The following is a 19,650-nucleotide window of genomic DNA, read 5'->3' as shown; positions in this document are numbered from 1 at the left end:
TATTTACAAATGGGTTCACACTCACAGGACAAGGAGTTGGGACCTGAACATGCCTTTTATGAGGGACACAATTCAATCCCCAATAGGCACATACTATCAATATGACTTATTTTTGATGTTGACCTCAATCACTTCAAAGAGGAAGTGTCTGTCAGGTTTCTCCCCTGTAAAGTTACTCTTTTATTTCCCTTTTTAATACCTCACTGTTTTGGAGGACCATCGCTATGCACAGCCAACACTTAATGAGTGGAGAGTTGTGCTCCATCTTCTTGTAAATTGTTTGGCATTCTTCTCCAGGGTAGATTATTCTCTGTTTATTTGTTTGCTTGTTTCATCATTTATTTATATCAGTATGGATTCATATATGGGCTCCTTTGGTTGGTGATTGTAACATTCCTTTTACCTCCACTCAACTCACCTGCCTCCTACCCTTCCGCCTCAGAAGTACTGGGGATGTGTCATTTGTATTGCTTTGTCCCTTTCAATGCCAAGTCCTAGCCTGACTCATCCCTTTTCCCTCAGCTGCATTCCTGAGGCAGCATGTTGTTAGCTGTTGGTATAGCTTCTCTCCTTCTGTGTTCTTCAAGGTTCCCTGGTGCAATGATTCTGTTGCTCTCTGTCCTTGCCAGCCTTAAGACTGTCTCACTCAGCTGGGACACATCACATTTCCAGAACAGGTGTCTTTGAATACCAGATAGCTTAGTCAGTCAGGTTGTTCTGGTTTGCTAAAGCTGCTATTATGCAAAATACCAGAAATGGATTGGCTTTTTTTTTAAAACAAATGGAAATTTATTCTCTTGGTCCTGGAGACTGGAAGTCCAAAATCAAGGGGTGGGCAGGGCTTCACTGCCTTTAGAGGCTCTCAGGGACAATACTCCTGGCCTCTTCCAGCTTCTGGATGTGAGGACTGGATGAGTTAATGCAGTGTAAGTAGAGAGCTTAGGAAGCATCGACACATGCTGCCAATTATGATGCTCACACTTTGCCAAAGTCCCCCACCACTCCCTAGTGTGCTCCTGGCTAAGCTCAAACTGGAAGTGACCTGCTGTCACTGCTTGACCCAGCAATTGGAGTGGTTATATCAACCTACTGTCCCTGAAGGTATGTTGTAACTCCATTCAATCCACTCTGGTCTCCTTGGCTTTCTGGAGCCTTTACTTTTTTTCTCTCTCTTTCTTAAATAGCTTTTCTTAAATGGTAGAATATAACATATTTACATAGAAGTGATAACTTTCCAAGTTCAATTTAACAAGTAGTTAGAGAGGACATTTCAAAGAATATAATGGTTACAGTACCATAGTTTCAGTTATTTCCTTGTTGTGAAATATAACATATATACAAAAGGGTGATAACTTTTAAATTACAATTTAACAAGTAGCTATAGAGCAAATTTCAAAGAATTTTATGGGTTACAGTTCCACCACTTCAATTCTTTCCTTCTAGCTATTCTAATACTCTAGAAGCTAAGAAAAAGAAAATTATATAGAGATTCAGTATTCATAATCCTTTGTTAAATGGTCAGCCAGCTTATGATGGCAATGTTAGAGTGCATCCAGGATTTCATCCACAATTCGGTCAGAGAGGAAGGAGGCCACTTGTCAAGTTCACTTCACTAATTTTGTTAAGGATATCTAACTCTAGACTGCTCCAGTAGGACATTTTTAACAAAGGTACGTGGAATGGAAGTCTTCAGTGCTGGTATGAGTCAGGTCTTGTTGACTGTGGGCTTTTTTCATCACATTGGGACAAAGATTCTCAGCAGCATCAACCATGGACTCAAGCAACACCTTTAGTTGCTCATCTACAACTCTAGTAACTTCTCCAGCCACTAATTCCACGCTATCCTGAATTGGGCTGGATAACAAGCCACTGGCTGCCACCCAAGATGCACTACCAGGATGGTATAAATTTGATTACAATGTTTTAGAATTCTTAGCATCACACATGAGCCTCTCTGCTGACTTTAAGTCTCCCTGGACAGCATCTCCCCCTCAGTTTCATAAAGAGTTGAGATGGTCTTGTATTTTCACACATATCCTGTCAATCATCTGCTGGGTGGTGCTGGTGACAATTTCCTGTTGTATGCAGCAGGCCTGCTCTTGGAGGTATTTCCTAGTCTCATGATTCCAGAGCGGATAGTTTTCTATCTTCTACAGAGCCTCTTCTATTTTTTTCAGGGTTCGTTTTCAGGGCTTGAGAAGCATCACACATAGGAATTGGCGTAAGTCTCAAAGTGTAATTTTTTTCCATGACAACTGCTATATCTTGAAAGCCTTGTGCAGTGACATTGCTCTTGTCCTGTATCATGGTCCTGAGCTTGGTGTGGATCTGCAGTGCTTTGGCCAGCATCTTCACCCCCATGTCCCCCATTCCATTTCCACTGATGTCCACTTTTGTCAGGGAGGTATTGCTTCCCAGTATGTTGATGATGATAGTGACCTCAGTCTTGAGTTTTGAGTCTGTCAGGGACAGCAACTGCAGAGGCGATTCTTCATCTTGAATTATCTGGAGTAAGTTGTCCAATACAGGTGTCAGATTTTTGGATTTCATATTATTAAAATTTTTGCCTCATCCAGGTGTTGTATTGATCTGTTTTTACCAAGCCACACTATTAAGGTAGATAGGTCAGATTCTAGACCATTGTCAGAGATGTCTAGGCTGGTGATGTTGTGGATATCAGCGATGCAGCCTTCTAATACCTGTGCACCTCCTGATCTCGGCTCACAGTCACTGAGATCAAGAGAAACCCCCTTCAGAACTTTTAAGGGCTCAGGTGACAGTTTTGTGCCTGCAAGGCTGATTAGTGTCAGAGCCAGAGAGCTACTAAAAAAATGTATGAAAGATGGGGGTACTTCTTCTCATATCTGGTGGGCAAAGTCCGCTCGGTTGAGATTGAGCATAACTAAGTGTTGAAGGCATCCATGGAGAAGCGCTCCACAGACCATGTCCAGGAAACATTCTGTATTGGATAAATCCAGGTGACTAATGGCATCTGGCTGGGCCAAAAAACTGTACAGGTACAAGAGGTCATCTCCATGAAGGACGTTCCCTGAGGGTCTAGGTGGTTAAGGGTGGTGGTGGCCAAGGGGTTGGCACTGAGTGACCGAGAAATGCTATTCACCCCTTTAGGTGATAATGAGGTTTTGGATAAACGTAAATGCTTTAATTTCTTTGGGAGTTTGGCAAACTGAATACTTAAAGAGGACACACCTCTATCCTCCAGTGGGTTGCCAGCAAGGTTAACCATGTGGAGTCCTGAGTTGGGATTATGCACAAGAGCACTGGCCAGTTTTCGTGCAAACTCTGTTCTAAGTCCAGCATTTTCCAATACCAATTCTTCCAGTCGACTGGACCTCCCCACCACCCTCGAGATCTGTTCACAGACATCGGTGGACAGTTTTAGATCATGGTGTCTTGCATCAGATAAATTGTATCCACGTCCCATTGTACTTCTTCCCTGTATGAAAATCCAAGCCAGTTGCAAACATAGGCATATATCTGAGAAAGTCCACCACATGGGCCCCAGACGATGCCATCTTTGTGGAGATGCTGCACTTGTCAGTTTCTACAACCATCAGAGCTGGCTTGCTGCAGATGACACCTTGAATCTCAAAGTAGCTGAAGGTTAACTCGAGCTTGGTTACAAGGAGGCCTTGGTGTGATGTCAGCAGCAGCACTTTGTTTTCGACTTCGTCTCCCTTGACTTCCAATTTTACTTTCTCCTTCAGTGCAATTTTTGTCTTTCTGCCCATAACATCCTTTATGCTTTCTGTCATCTCTCTGGGAACCTCGGAGCTCTCCTTGGTCAAGGCTGCCCTCTAGGTGCCAGGGTGTTGCAGGTCCAACTCGGCCTACTTGTCTTGGAAAGGCCAGGAATGTGCCCCCATCTAAATGCTGTGAACCCACGCTGCTCTCTGCATCTTGTTGTCTCACCAAGGAACTTGGTTGTTTTGGGCTGAGAGCAGGGTGTGTGTGTGGCGGGGGAGACCCTAGAGTCAGCCTGAACTGCCCAGTTTGCAGAGTTCTGATTCACTTCCTAGCATTCCCCCCATAAAGCTTCATGATCCATCTCATATTCATTTTCTTTCACGGAGAACTTGCTCTTCAAAGTACTAGGTAGTGTCAGTCAACAAGCTAAGCCCAGTTTGGTAAAAATACTTGATGTTTTACTGTAGACTCATTTCTTAGATTTAGCGGCACCACTGAAATGTTTGTTTGCCAGCTGCAGATTAGCCATTTCACTAGAGCTCTGAAGAGTCTTTCAAACTTGCAAATCCTATAATCATGTATTTTAATGAGCCCAAACACCTCCCTGAAATAAAATTCCTACCAGGAACATTGAGTCTGTTGTCACCGGGCTCACCTGAACTTATCCTCACATTTACCCAATTTCATCATATTTACCAAAATGTCTCCATTGCCTTTTTTTTTTTTTTAAGTAGAGAATTTAAGGTTTATTAGAGGAAGAAAGCAGAAGAAAGCAGGTGGGAGCCATCAGAAAACAAAGAAAGGAAAAATAGCTCCGGCCCTCTATCTGAGAGCAGCATTTTTTAAAGGAAAAACCCACATTGGGTATTGAGGGGGAAGATCCTGCTGAGTGTGTTCTGGGCCTCGATTGGGTGAGTGCTTCTGCTGAGTGTGTTCTGGGCCTCGATTGGGTGAGTGCTTATCAGTTTCTGCTGACTGGTTACTAGGGTTTTAACACACTACTCTTCTTTGTTGTGCACTATATTATCTATGTGGAGGAAGCAGGCCTTTTGGCTTGTTTGTGGTCATTCATCTTTATGGGGATCTGATCTTGCCTTGTCTGACCCCTGGAGTCTAGGTGCCACTGTGACTGGGATTCCTAAAACAGCCTTCAACCCTTAGTTTATGGCACACCTGGTATTTATGAGATAAGCATCAGGGCCCACGCATCAGACATTCCTTCTATATGTTAGGCTCTTTTTCTGGGGCCTGACATTCCCGCCTTTTTTTTTTTTCCATACAAAACAAATCGTACTTTCGATTCTTTACAGTACCATTACATAGTTGTACATTCATCACCTAAATCAATCCCTGACACCTTCATTAGCACACACACAAAAATAACAAGAATAATAATTAGAGTGAAAAAGAGCAATTGAAGTAAAAAAGAACACTGGGTACCTTTCTCTGTTTGTTTCCTTCCCCTACTTTTCTACACATCCATCCATAAACTAGACAAAGTGGAGTTTGGTCCTTATGGCATTCCCAATCCCATTGTCACCCCTCATAAGCTACATTTTTATGCAACTGTCTTCGAGATTCATGGGTTCTGGGTTGTAGTTTAATAGTTTCAGGTATCCACCACCAGCTACCCCAATTCTTTAGAACCTAAAAAGGGTTGTCTAAAGTGTGCGTAAGAGTGCCCACCAGAGTGATCTCTCGGCTCGTTTTGGACTCTCTCTGCCACTGAAGCTTATTTCATTTCCTTTCACATCCCCCTTTTGGTCAAGAAGATGTTCTCCATCCCACGATGCCGGGTCTACATTCCTCCCCAGGAGTCATATTCCACGTTGCCAGGGAGATTCACTCCCCTGGGTGTCTGATCCCACGTCGGGGGGAGGGCAGTGATTTCACCTTTCAAGTTGGCTTAGCCAGAGAGAGAGGGCCACATCTGAGCAACAAAGAGGCATTCAGGAGGAGGCTCTTAGGCACAAATATAGGGAGGCCTAGCCCCTCCTTTGCAGCAACCATCTTCCCAAGGGTAAAACTTATGGCAGAGGGCTCAACCCATCAAACCACCAGTCCCCTATGTCTGTGGTCATGTTAGCAACCATGGAGGTGGGGTAGGCGAATACCCCTGCATTCTCCACAGGCTCCTCAAGGGGGCTCTACATATTTTTTTCATTGTTTTTCTTTTTTTTTTTTTTTTTTTTTAAATTTTCATTCTTTTTTTAAATCAACTGTATGAAAAAAAAGTTAAAAAGAAAACAAACTTACAATAAAAGAACATTTCAAAGAGACTATAACAAGGGAGTAAGAAAAAGACAACTAACCTAAGATAACTGCTTAACTTCCAACATGTTCCTACTTTATCCCAAGAAAGTTACATAATATAGCAACATTTCTGTGAACTTGTTCCTACTATATCCATCAGAAATTAACAGACCATCGTCATTTCTGGGCATCCCCAGAACGTTAAATAGCTTATCTGTTCTTCTTGGATTATTGTTCCCCCTTCCTTAATTGCTCTCTACTGCTAGTTCCCCTACATTCTACATTATAAACCATTTGTTTTACATTTTTCAAAGTTCACATTAGTGGTAGCATATAATATTTCTCTTTTTGTGCCTGGCTTATTTCGCTCAGCATTATGTCTTCAAGGTTCATCCATGTTGTCATATGTTTCATGAGATCGTTCCTTCTTACTGCTGCGTAGTATTCCATCGTGTGTATATACCACATTTTATTTATCCACTCATCTGTTGAAGGACATTTGGGTTGTTTCCATCTCTTGGCAATTGTGAATAATGCTGCTATGAACATTGGCGTGCAGATATCTGTTCGTGTCACTGCTTTCCGACCTTCCGGGTATATACCGAGAAGTGCAATCGCTGGATCGAATGGTAACTCTATATCTGGTTTTCTAAGGAACTGCCAGACTGACTTCCAGAGTGGCTGAACCATTATACAGTCCCACCAACAATGAATAAGAGTTCCAATTTCTCCACATCCCCTCCAGCATTTGTACTTTCCTGTTTGTTTAATGGCAGCCATTCTAACCGGTGTTAGATGGTATCTCATTGTGGTCTTAATTTGCATCTCTCTAATAGCTAGTGAAGCTGGACATTTTTTCATGTGTTTCTTGGCCATTTGTATTTCCTCTTCAGAGAACTGTCTTTTCATATCTTTTGCCCATTTTATAATTGGGCTGTCTGTACTATTGTCATTGAGTTGTAGGATTTCTTTGTATATGCAAGATATCAGTCTTTTCTCAGACACATGGTTTCCAAAATTTTTTTCCCATTGAGTTGGCTGCCTCTTTTCCTTTTTGAGAAATTCCTTTGAGGTGCAGAAACTTCTAAGCTTGAGGAGTTCCCATTTATTTATTTTCTCTTTTGTTGCTTGTGCTTTGGGTATAAAGTCTAGGAAGTGGCCGCCTAATACAAGGTCTTGAAGATGTTTTCCTACATTATCTTCTAGGAGTTTTATGGTACTTTCTTTTATATTGAGATCTTTGGTCCATTTTGAGGTAATTTTTGTGTAGGGGGTGAGGTAGGGGTCCTCTTTCATTCTTTTGGATATGGATATCCAACTCTCCCAGCCCCATTTGTTGAAAAGACCATTATGGCTCAGTTCAGTGACTTTGGGGGCCTTATCAAAGATCAGTCGGCCATAGATCTGAGGGTCTATCTCTGAATTCTCAATTCGATTCCATTGATCTATATGTCTATCTTTGTGCCAGTACCATGCTGTTTTGGCAACTGTGGCTTTATAATAAGCTTCAAAGTCAGGGAGTGTAAGTCCTCCCACTTCGTTTTTCTTTTTTAGAGTGTCTTTAGCAATTCGAGGCATCTTCCCTTTCGAAATAAATTTGATAACTAGCTTTTCCAAGTCTGCAAAGTAGGTTGTTGGAATTTTGATTGGGATTGCATTGAATCTGTAGATGAGTTTGGGTAGAATTGACATCTTAATGACATTTAGCCTTCCTATCCATGAACATGGACTATTTTTCCATCTTTTAAGGTCCCCTTCTATTTCTTTTAGTAGAGTTATGTAGTTTTCTTTGTATAGGTCTTTTACATCTTTGGTTAAGTTTATTCCTAGGTACTTGATTTTTTTAGTTGCTATTGAAAATGGTATCTTTTTCTTGAGTGTCTCTTCAGTTTGTTCATTTCTAGCATATAGAAACATTACTGACTTATGTGCATTAATCTTGTATCCCGCTACTTTGCTAAATTTGTTTATTAGCTCTAGTAGGTGTATCGTCGATTTCTCAGGGTTTTCTAGATATAAGATCATATCATCTGCAAACAATGACAGTTTTACTTCTTCTTTTCCAATTTGGATGCCTTTTATTTCTTTGTCTTGCCGGATTGCCCTGGCTAGCACTTCCAGCACAATGTTGAATAACAGTGGTGACAGTGGGCATCCTTGTCTTGTTCCTGATCTTAGAGGGAAGGCTTTCAGTCTCTCACCATTGAGTACTATGCTGGCTGTGGGTTTTTCATATATGCTCTTTATCATGTTGAGGAAGCTTCCTTCAATTCCTACCTTTTGAAGTGTTTTTATCAAAAAGGGATGTTGGATTTTGTCAAATGCTTTTTCAGCATCTATTGAGATGATCAATTGATTTTTCCCTTTTGAGTTTTTAATGTGTTGTAATACATTGATTGTTTTTCTGATGTTGAACCATCCTTGCATGCCTGGAATGAACCCCACTTGGTCATGGTGAATGATTTTTTTAATGTGTCTTTGGATTCGATTTGCAAGTATTTTGTTGAGGATTTTTGCATCTATATTCATTAGGGAGATTGGCCGGTAGTTTTCCTTTTTTGTAGCATCTTTTCCTGGTTTTGGTATTAGATTGATGTTAGCTTCATAAAATGAGTTAGGTAGTGTTCCATTTTTTTCAATGTTTTGAAAGAGTTTGAGTAAGATTGGTGTCAGTTCTTTCTGGAAAGTTTGGTAGAATTCCCCTGTGAAGCCATCTGGCCCTGGGCATTTATTTGTGGGAAGATTTTTGATGACTGATTGGATCTCTTTGCTTGTGATGGGTTGGTTGAGGTCTTCTATTTCTTCGCTGGTCAGTCTAGGTTGTTCATATGTTTCCAGGAAATTGTCCATTTCTTCTACATTATCCAGTTTGTTGCCATACAGTTGTTCATAATAGCCTCTTATAATTTTTTTAATTTCTTCAGGATCTGCAGTTATGTCACCTTTTTCATTCATTATTTTGTTTATATGGGTCTTCTCTCTTTTTGATTTTGTCAGTCTAGCTAGGGGCTTGTCAATCTTGTGGATCTTCTCAAAGAACCAACTTTTGGTGATATTTATCCTCTCTATTGTTTTTTTTGTTCTCTATGTCATTTATTTCTGCTTTAATCCTTGTTATTTCTTTTCTTCTACTTGGTTTAGGATTGGTTTGCTGTTCATTTTCTAGCTTCTTCAGTTGATCCATTAGTTCTTTGATTTTGGCTCTTTCTTCCTTTGTAATATATGCGTTTAGTGCTATAAATTTCCCCCTTAGCACTGCTTTTGCTGCATCCATAGGTTTTGGTATGTTGTGTTCTCATTTTCATTCGTCTCTATATATTTAGCAATTTCTCTTGCTATTTCTTCTTTAACCCATTGATTGTTTAGGAGTGTGTTGTTTAACCTCCAGGTATTTGTGAATTTTCTAAGTCTCTGATGGTTATTGACTTCTAATTGTATTCCATTGTGGTCAGAGAATGTGCTTTGAATAATTTCAATCTTTTTAAATTTATTGAGGCTTGTTTTATGTCCCAGCATATGATCTATTCTGGAGAAAGTTCCGTGAGCACTAGAAAAGTATGTGTATCCTGGTGATTTGGGATGTAATGTCCTGTAGATGTCTGTTAAATCTAATTCATTTATCAGATTGTTTAGGTTTTCAATTTCCTTATTGGTCTTCTGTCTGGTTGATCTATCTATAGGAGAGAGTGATGTGTTGAAGTCTCCCACAATTATTGTGGAAACATCAATTGCTTCCTTTAGTTTTGCCAGTGTTTCTCTCATGTATTTTTTGGCACCTTGATTGGGTGCATAGACATTTATGATTGTTATTTCTTCTTGCTGAATTGCCCCTTTTATTAGTATGTAGTGGCCTTCTTTGTCTCTCAAAACATCCCTGCATTTGAAGTCTATTTTATCTGAGATTAATATTGCTACACCTGCTTTCTTTTGGCTGTAGCTTGCATGAAATATTTTTTTCCATCCTTTCAATTTCAGTTTCTTTGTGTCCCTGTGTCTAAGATGAGTCTCTTGTATGCAACATATTGATGGTTCATTTTTTCTGATACATTCTGTGAATCTATATCTTTTAATTGGGGAGTTTAGTCCATTTACATTCAATGTTAAAACCGTGAAGGCATTTCTTGAATCGGCCATCTTATCCTTTGGTTTATGTTTGCCATATTTTTCCCTCTCTCTATTAATATTCTTTATTGTACCCATACCGAATCTCTTTAGTACTGAACCTTTCTCCAAGTCTCTCTGTCCTGTCTTTGTTTCTCTGTCTGTAGGGCTCCCTTTAGTATCTCCAGTACGGCAGGTGTCTTGTTAGCAAATTCTCTCAGCATTTGTTTGTCTGTGAAAAATTTAAGCTCTCCCTCAAATTTGAAGGAGAGCTTTGCTGGATAAAGTATTCTTGGCTGGAAATTTTTCTCAGTCAGAATTTTAAATATATCGTGCCACTGCCTTCTCGCCTCCATGGTGGCTGCTGAGTAGTCACTACTTAGTCTTATGCTGTTTCCTTTGTATGTGGTCAATTGCTTTTCTCTTGCTGCTTTCAGAACTTGCTCCTTCTCTTCTGTGTTTGACAGTGTGATCGGTATATGTCTCGGAGTGGGTTTATTTGGATTTATTCTATTTGGAGTTCGCTGAGCATTTATGATTTGTGTATTTATGTTGTTTTGAAGATTTGGGATGTTTTCCCCAACAATTTCTTTGAATACTCTTCCTAGACCTTTACCCTTTTCTTCCCCTTGTGGGACACCAATGAGTCTTATATTTGGACGTTTCATATTATCTATCATATCCCTGAGGTCCATTTCGATTTTTTCAATTTTTTTCCCTATTCTTTCTTTTATGCTTTCATTTTCCATTCTGTCATCTTCCAGGTCACTGACTCGTTGTTCAGCTTCCTCTAGTCTTGTACTATGAGTGTCCAGAATCTTTTTAATTTGGTCAACAGTTTCTTTAATTTCCATAAGATCATCCATTTTTTTATTTAGTCTTGCAATGTCTTCTTTTTGCTCTTCTAGAGTCTTCTTGATTTTCTTCATATCCCGTACTATGGTCTCATTGTTCATCTTTAGTTCTTTGAGTAGCTGCTCTAGGTGCTGTGTCTCTTCTGGTCTTTTGATTTGGGTGCTTGGGCTTGGGTTATCCATATCGTCTGGTTTTTTCATATGCTTTATAATTTTCTGTTGTTTTTGGCCTCGTGGCATTTGCTGAACTTGATAGGGTTCTTTTAGGGTTTGTAGACCTATTGAAGTCCTTATCTCTAATTTATCAGATCTACAGCTTCGTGGAGTACACTTTCTCTAACTAACCAGCAGGTGGCGTCCACGAGCCACCTGTTCTCCACAAGCCAGTTATCCCCTGCTTAGCCTTTTTGGTGAGTGGGGGAGTGAGTCTTGTGGGGCCCAATTGGTGTACCAAGCTTGCGTGTGTAGTTGGTGTTGCCTGCCCTGTATATGGGGCGTGTTTCTGGGCAGTCGGGGAGGGGGGGGTGGCCCTAACAATCAAATCTCCCTGGTGATCCTAGAGTTTTAAAGCTGCTGCAATAGTCTAATCCTTCAGTTCAGTCCTGCCACAGTTTGTCTCTGCCACTGACCCACAAGTCTTTGGTATTGGCGTATGGCTCCTGAGACTTGCAAGTGGGCCCCTCTTCCAGGCTGTGCACCCCGGGTCCTGTGTTGAGGGATGACTGTGCTATGTCACAGGTGAGTGCCGTCCCCCCAGGGCAGTTCTGGGCTGCTGGGCTGTGTAGGGAGGCTCCCAGTCTGCTCAAATGATAGCTGAATGGGGCTTTGTTAATACACACTGCTCCACCTTCCCAGCTCTGGGACAATCAGCTGAGGTTGCAGGGAAGGCTAATGTCCACACCCAGTTTTGTGGTGTGTGCCTGTTATTTGAAGCACTTCCGTCACACTGGGTTGTCTGGGGCAGCTCTGGGCTATGGGGCTGGCGATGGGCAGGAGTGTTTCCTGTCCACCAGGATGGTGGCTGTGAGCGGACACCCCCCTTTTCTTGGGAAGTTGTGGTGTTTAGTGAATTTTCTCAGCCACTGGATTATTGCCTTTTGTCTCAGAGCTCTCTTAGTTCTGCTCTTGACTTGACGTGCCCAAATTGCAATTCTTTGAAGCTTTCTGTTTTGGGCTTCTTAGAGTAATTTTTTTAGAAAAAGAAAAAAGGATTAAAAAAAAAAAAAGAAAAAGGGCCCTCCTCAGAGATCTAATGGACAAAGCAACCAGGGCCATTAAGGAAAGGTCCACAGGGCAGAGAGACCAGCTTTTCTTCGGGATTTGCATATGCGCCTCAGGGCCTGAGCTCCGCCCTTCCCCTTTCTATGTTCACCAGAACTCCAAAAATCCTCCGCTTTTATTTTGGAGTTTTTTGTGTTGTTTTTTACTATGCCTGTCTCCTCTCTGGGAGCTGACTGCTCTCAGATTCTCTGGTGTCTGGTCTCCGTCTATCTATGGTTGGAGTTTGGATCAGTAGAATGAGTTTCCGATAAGGGCTACCACTGCAGTTCTCCCTTCTCCTTCCCGGAGCTGACAGCCCCTCCTCCCACGGGACTGAGCCTGGCAGGGAGGGGCGCGGGTCCCCTGGCTGCAAAAACTTACAGATTTCGCTGATCTCAGCAGTTCGACATTTTCATGAGTGTTGTATGAAGTATGCCCAAAGACAGATTGCTCTGTGGTGTCCAGTCCACGCAGTTCCTGGCTTTTTACCTACTTTCCTGGAGGAGTAACTAAAACTTACAGCTCACCAGTCTGCCATCTTGCCCCCCCCCCCCGCCTCCATTGCCTTTTATATTTGGTAGGGGAAGGATGAGTTGTTTTCTCTCAATCCTGTCTTGAAAACTGAGTACTCTCGTTGTGTGGCACCTATGTGGAAGGAGGAGAGATGAGAGGACGCAGGGTCTTTCCACCGTGGCACTGTGCACATTTGGGGCTAGATCATTCTTTGCTGTCAAGGGCTGTGCTGGGCGTTATGGGATGTTTAGCAGCATCCCTGGCCTCAACCCAGCAGCACACTGTCCCACCAGTTCCGGCAGTGTGTGTGTGTGTGTGTGTGTGTGTGTGTGTGTGTGTGTGTGTGTTCCACATCATACAAGGAAATCAAAATCACCTGGCTATACTATTTTAGGAATTAAATGTCACATCTTACACTTTGGAGCACATTTTGTGCAGCTCTATTTCTGGAACCCCTTATAGTTGAATCACATTTTATACTTTTCTGAACAGCAGATTTCATTTAACTAACGTTACGTTCAAAAGGTAAAGATGATTAAGTGGTAGGAAAGAAGTAGGGAATAGCTCTGTTACTGATGTCATGCAGTCTAGATTTTGCAAATAAAACCATGCCCTTTAAGAAAACCTTTTTGGAAAGCAAATAGCCTGACATCACATTTTGGAAATCTGCATCTTTCTTTATATATTCATATGTAAACAAGTTTTGAATGGTTAAAGTTTCTAGGAAAGTGGTTTCTAAGTAGTAGCATCTCCCTGTGAGTTAAGTAAAGACCAGGAGGCATCTAGAAGTTCAAGATAAAGATGAGAAAAATGTACTTCTTTAATTTAAGGAGTTCACAAATTAATGAAACTTACAAAGATCATTAGCACCCATTTCCAAATGAGCATCAATTTGTAACTGAGCAGGCTGAGTCAGGGAGATTTACCTGCAGATCAGTGCTAGACCCTGGTTTACCAATTCTGTAAGCCAGTCCCATGTTTTCCTTTTCTTATTAACTCTTCCCATTTCTCACACAACTCTCCTGCCCCTTGTCAAATTAAAAATAAAGGAGAGTAATATCTTTTGGTTCTGGTGTACTGGTGTCTGGGCTCGCTGTGCCACTTGATTTTGGAGCTCTTTTTGCGGCTAAACCCAAAGATTTTTAAAATAAGAGCTTAAAAACTTCTTTCTTAGACTCCTTAAGACAGATCACTCTTTAAAGAGGCTCAATGATAAGAGCATGTTATAAATTAGACAGACCAAGCAACCAGCAATGACTTAAAAAGAAAAGCTGTCATCAGTTTGTCTCTGGAAAGTTTCTTAAGTTGAAGCATTAAATCAAGGAAAGGAAGAAGGGAAGAAGGAAGAAAATGTCCCCAGATCTAGTACCTGGAACAAAGCCAAATGTAAACCTCATAATGCAGATACTAACGGGCACTATCTAAAATGAAAATCTCTAGGACTCATTGGCAGTGACTGTTGAATCCACCCCTGTGTACAGGAGAATGACGAGGGCACTTTTTAGTCTTCACATAAACTGAGAATTGATCATTTCTTCTCTGTAAAATGGAGATATGGGTAAACAAAGGCACCAATATGACTGGGAATTATGTCTGGACGGCCAGAAAAAGTGTCATTGTTATCATTAGGCCAACAACACTAGGATTTTGTACTTGTCAAGGATTTAAAAATATATATTTTAAATGACTGGACACAATATCTGAAGGGCTTGATTAAAACTAAAACCTGTTTGAGCATCTACTAGACAATGGCTTTTTGCTGGGGATTCATGTTGTTACATTTAATTCTTTACCATGCAAGCAAAATGTATATGAGGAAGCTAGATGACTACAAAAAAAAACAAAATTGACGGAAAGATGAAGACATTTACTCAGACAGATAATTACTCATTTTCTGGTACTGTTTATTGACTTGCACATTTTCAGAAACCATGACTACCTTTATCTGTGATAATCTCTACACTCTGGGCACACAGGTGGCATGCAGTCAGAGTAGTGGCAGTTGGCCCAGTAGTGGTACGTTGCTGGGGGAGGAGGAAACACAGACATGGAGGCAGGGGACCCAAAAGCCATGACAGGCCCAGGCATCCAGGGACTGCAGAAGGGCAGCAGGCTGGCCAAAGGAAGTGGCATGGTTGGCATACCAGCGTACCTGGGAGAAACAGCAGGAAGGCCCATTACAGGCTGGTAAGAATTCACCTGTGTGGAAGACGTGGCACCACAGACAAAGGGGGCCTCAGCCAATTCAGTGGCATCTGTGTCATGTGGAATAACCGTAGCCTGGCCAGTCTCTGGCTGGCCTTGAAACTCAGTCGACTGGTTTACCGTAGCCTCGTGACTCGCCATGGTTGGCTCCAGTTCCATCCCTGGAGTTGCTGTGTGAGCAGAGTCATCAAGTTCTTCATTCTCCAGTATTTCTTGCTGATTCTCATTCTCATTTGGAGATGTGGGACCTTGTTGCTCAGTGGCTGTGGTTGCTGGAAGAGATTTCGGGGATTCTGGTTTGCTCTCCATCTGGTAGCAACCCTTTTCCAGAGCTTATTTTAAAGCCGTTTTAACGCTCACTCTTCTCTTCATCCTTGTAAGAAGGTGAGGGGAGTCTCTTTTAAAGTAGGGACTGCAGTAGAACTCTGCCTAAGATTCAGAATTTAAAAAAAAATAGAAAATTGAAGTCACAAAATAATTGACAGCAACTAACAGCAATCCACGCCCCCGTGCAATGTAACTCAGGTGGTCCTGGGCTTCCTGATAAAAGGTCACAGTGCTAAATGGAAGCTGTGGACTAGTTTTCAAATCCTCAAGATTCACCAAGTTATGACTAGCATTGTGCCCCTGGAAATTGATTAAAAATAGCAAATTTAGCAAGTATACAAGTCCAGTGAAAAAGGACTTTGAAATTGTGGACTGGGAGTGAAGAAGTTGGGTACCTTCCAAATGAAATGCCAGCGGGCTACAGAACTAGCCCCTTGCTGGGAGTCACCGGCTCACCAACACCTTGGACAGTCTTTGCCAAGTGCTTTAGGGATCACACTTCCCCAGCTACAAGCTAATGGTACCCTCATATTTTAACAGGAAAGGCACCAAAGACACATCTAAGTTACAATTTAAAGGGTAATGGGAGTCATGGGTACACATAAAGTCTAGCTAATATTTGAGCCCGAGTCGGATGAAGTGAAGATACAGTGATTTAACAGCCATCATCCTGGAAGCACTTGCCAATGGCTTGACACTGTTCTGAGCAATTCCCTGTATTAATGCATAAGCCTTGTCACCACCACCCAGAGAGGGTAACAAGCATACAAACCTCACCCACGATCACTCGATTCCCAAGAGGCAATCTTGGGATTTCAACCCAGCCTGATCCCACAACCCACCATCTCAGCCCCTGTGAGGTTTGTCAGTCATTACCCTGCTCATGATGCACACTGGTCTTTCTTCTGTGAAAAACTTAGTGAGGCAGACAGATCTATGCATGTCCTGACGCATTTTGCTGAAGCCGTAGAGATTGAGCTGGCGGATGAAACTCTTCATACAATCTGTTTCAAACATCTTGTTAGGACCAACCCTTTCCAAAATCTCTTTTTCAAACAGCTTCTCATTTATCCCTATGCAAGTCCCATCACGGTCCCACCAAATTGATGCAAACTGATTGTTATTGACGATTTTCCAGAGTTTTTTTGGAAAGGGGGGGGAAAAGATGACAATCTCTCAACAAAAGTATGTCATAGGTAAGGCGTGGCCTTTTGAACAAAGGCCCCTGAGTCAAAGCTTGAAAAGCAGTTTCTTCAGGCAGAAACCTGAGTTTGAGGTCCTCAGCTGATGATGGGTCATTCCAGGTAGAAGAAGGAGCTACTGAATGAGTGTAGTTGTCTGAGCCAATTTGGGGAGCCCAAGTTTCTGAAGGAAAATGGGCCATTTCAAAGCTGTGCCCCCAGCTTCTTGGATTAGTGCCCACATTTCTAGCCATGCTAAGCAATGGCTTGTCCTTCATTCTTGCAAACGTGAGAGTGCAGCGTTGCCAGCAGCACCCTTTGATAATGCCAGCTTCAGGGTATCACAAAGGGGCTCAGGTTGCTGGGGTGACATCATAAAACATCTAGCACATGATCTAATAGAAGGACAAGCCAGACAAGTGACCTGTCAGCATGTGACACATTGTGGTCCACACATATCCATTTTAATGCAAAAGCTGACATTAATATATGTGTTTAAGGTGATATGCCAAACCTCAGCTACAAACCATGAACTGCCTTCCAGTTCCTAGAGCTCCTGGGCCAGGTAGAACCAGATGGAAGTAACTGACTCTAGAGGTTTGGAGGTTCTTCTCTGAATCCATTGGTCTTTATGGCACTGAACATGATTAATGTTTTTAAACGCTGAGAAAAGTCTAGGATGGGTATCCACAGTTAAGGCTGGAGACAAACCACTTATTTGACACTGTCATAACCAGGAGGCAGCAACGCCCTCCACAGGGACCCTCCTACCACGCCCATGCCATTGGTCATGAGAAGGCAAATCACAACTTGCCACTAAGGCCAATGGGCTCCCTAACTGACCCCCACCACTTAGCAGCCAGATGAGGAGTGGAAGGTGTCCTTTCTCCCACCTCTCCTCAGCCTGGACTTGTGCCCCCACCAAGCAGACACCACACACACCTTGCATCTTTGTGGACACCCCGTGACAGGGCATTTGCTCACTGGCCTTCACACATATCTTATTTTTCTTGACAGCATCACCATAATGGCACATCTTGGTTTCTGTCCTCATGTTTCATCTCTGATGTGGTTCTGTTGTAGTGTGATGCTGGGAGATCAAGCAAGAGGTGCCCATTCAAAGCAGTTTCTATGTCAAATTCTCTTCATATGCAGGGTCACCTCTCCATGGACTCCCCAACCTGATTCTGGGCTCAGTGCTAGACAATCTTACAGAGATGTCTGTGAACCAGAAATGCCTCCACACCTGAGGCATTATTCACACTGAGCCCCAGACACTGTAGCACAGTGGGTAAAAGAGAGTATTCTGCTCTCAGATTGCCAAGGTTGGCACCAGCCTCGCCATTTCCTAGCTGTGTGATCTTGTGCACATTACTTAACCTCTCTGAGCCTCAATTTACTCATGGGAATAATAGCAGTAGCATCTGCTTCACAGGGTTGTGAGGACTCAATGAGATATACAGAAGGTAGTGAAGGACCTGGCAATAAGCAGTAGTTACTGTTACCTAAAAGGGTGTTCTGTTTGACAGCCAATCTGAAATCTAATAAGCTTCAGAAATGGTCCATCTGTGGTCCTTGGCTGTTACAGGAAATAATTCAGTCAACAGCAAGTGGTGGATTTTCTTGTTAATTGGTACAAACCATGAACCAAACTCCACTTGAGTGAAGTTCCTATTGAACTGGAGAGACAGCTAGGGTGAGCTAGACAGAAAATACCACTAGAGTATCTTGTTGAAATATAAGCAAAACTCAGCTTATATGTGTATTATATGTGGCCATGACCTGACAATGCATTGGGACCAATAAAAAGCAGCCATCAGTTTTGGTCTGGGTTGGAACACTGATCACCCTAGAAGGTGGATAAACTGTAACAATTGTGGCACGGAATCACCTGGCCAACAGGGGACTCCTGAGGACAGCCCTATTGCCCCCCATACACTGTTCAGATAGTACCTTGAAGGATTTTAACCAAGTTTCATGACCCTCAGCTGCCCGTGGTGTTGGATTCCCTTTGTTGCTGCCTGCGGATAATTTGAGTTTCCCAGAGCATATATAAAATATGCTACACACAATGCACATGAAAAAGGAGGAACCAGTTTATTGAACAGCTAATGGGGGCAAAAATAGTGAATTTAGCTAAACTTTTTACACACCAAGCAGGAAAGACTACATCACTCAGCTCTCCCTTTTTACTCCCACACAAAACAGGGACGGTGGGGTTATTTACATGACTTACATTAAGCCCGATTCATACAAGTTAGCAGGTGCCCACCTGGCCAATCCTATACTCTTCTCCTGGGTGAGAATATCAACACTCCTTTTTACCCTCCTTTTAAAAAATTACTTATTTGTTTTCCGGCGAAAGGACATTACACTTGTAGGATCTGGTTTCTTCCCCTTTGATCCATGGCTATACCCCCAGTGCTTGGAGAAACTGCCGTGATATTTAAAATAAAGGAATCTACTCTAAAGCTTTCTTGTTGCTGGCAGACAAAAAGCTTCAGATTTTAACATAAACGTAATTCCATTGGCCATTGCTTGTCTTGGCAGCGTTCTCCAGTATTCCAGTTTTAATAAGTGCTTTATAGGATTTGGGCAAGCCAAAATTCCCAGAATCTTAGAAATGCACAAACCATTTCTTGCTGATTGTGACTGTTCTGGCCTACTACATACGTGGACAAATTCAAGGGGGTAAATGGCAAAGTCCTGTCAGGTGTGGCACCCCGTGAGCCACCAGATTCTATTTCAGCAACAGAACATGTACATCTCCAGCACAAGCTTGTAAAAAAATATTTTAACAGAATATACTGTACAGAACTAGGATTTAACACCATATATTACAATGCTAAAATATTCATATAAATACTATACAGGCATGGAGTCACTCTATTAGAAAGGGCTCACCAATGAGGCACCAATGAGGCTATTAAAAACTGCTGTCAGCATGCCCAAAGAGAAGCTACTTCCACAGTAGGAACTCTAAAAATAAAGACTGTGATGTATATAAACAAGTGGTGCAACAGAGACGTATTTACAGTTCCTACTGACTATGCCACAACAGGAGAAATCCAAGGTACACACTGAGGCTGGCATGGTTTAAAAATACAGTTTCAAACAATACTTTTGATTGGAATTTTAGTACTTTAAAAACAGCAATGCAGATGTACCTTCTGTGGGCCTAATCAGCCAGTCCCCGATGGGCACGGACAAGCTCCTCAGGCGCCCAGCTGGAAATTGGTTTCACCTCT

The 19,650-nt window shown here is 42.1% G+C and overlaps 1 protein-coding gene and 1 pseudogene across 1 annotated transcript; both read right to left on the bottom strand.

Moving 5' to 3' along the window:
• Positions 1-1,490: 1,490 nt before the first annotated feature.
• Positions 1,491-15,035, bottom strand: LOC119524143 (annotated as a pseudogene).
• LOC119524303 (heat shock transcription factor, X-linked-like) lies at positions 14,655-16,397 on the bottom strand (the record flags this gene model as incomplete). Its single annotated transcript, XM_037822924.1, has 2 exons — positions 14,655-15,323; positions 16,098-16,397. Coding segments are annotated over 2 exons (396 nt in total), but the record flags the coding sequence as incomplete, so codon positions are not given.
• Between the last annotated feature and the right edge of the window lie 3,253 nt (positions 16,398-19,650).

This window comes from Choloepus didactylus, chromosome Y (assembly GCF_015220235.1).
Source record: "Choloepus didactylus isolate mChoDid1 chromosome Y, mChoDid1.pri, whole genome shotgun sequence".
Classification (NCBI taxonomy): domain Eukaryota; kingdom Metazoa; phylum Chordata; class Mammalia; order Pilosa; family Megalonychidae; genus Choloepus; species Choloepus didactylus.
The sequence above is the reverse complement of the archived record's forward strand: the minus strand, read 5'-3'. Positions and strand labels throughout refer to the sequence as shown.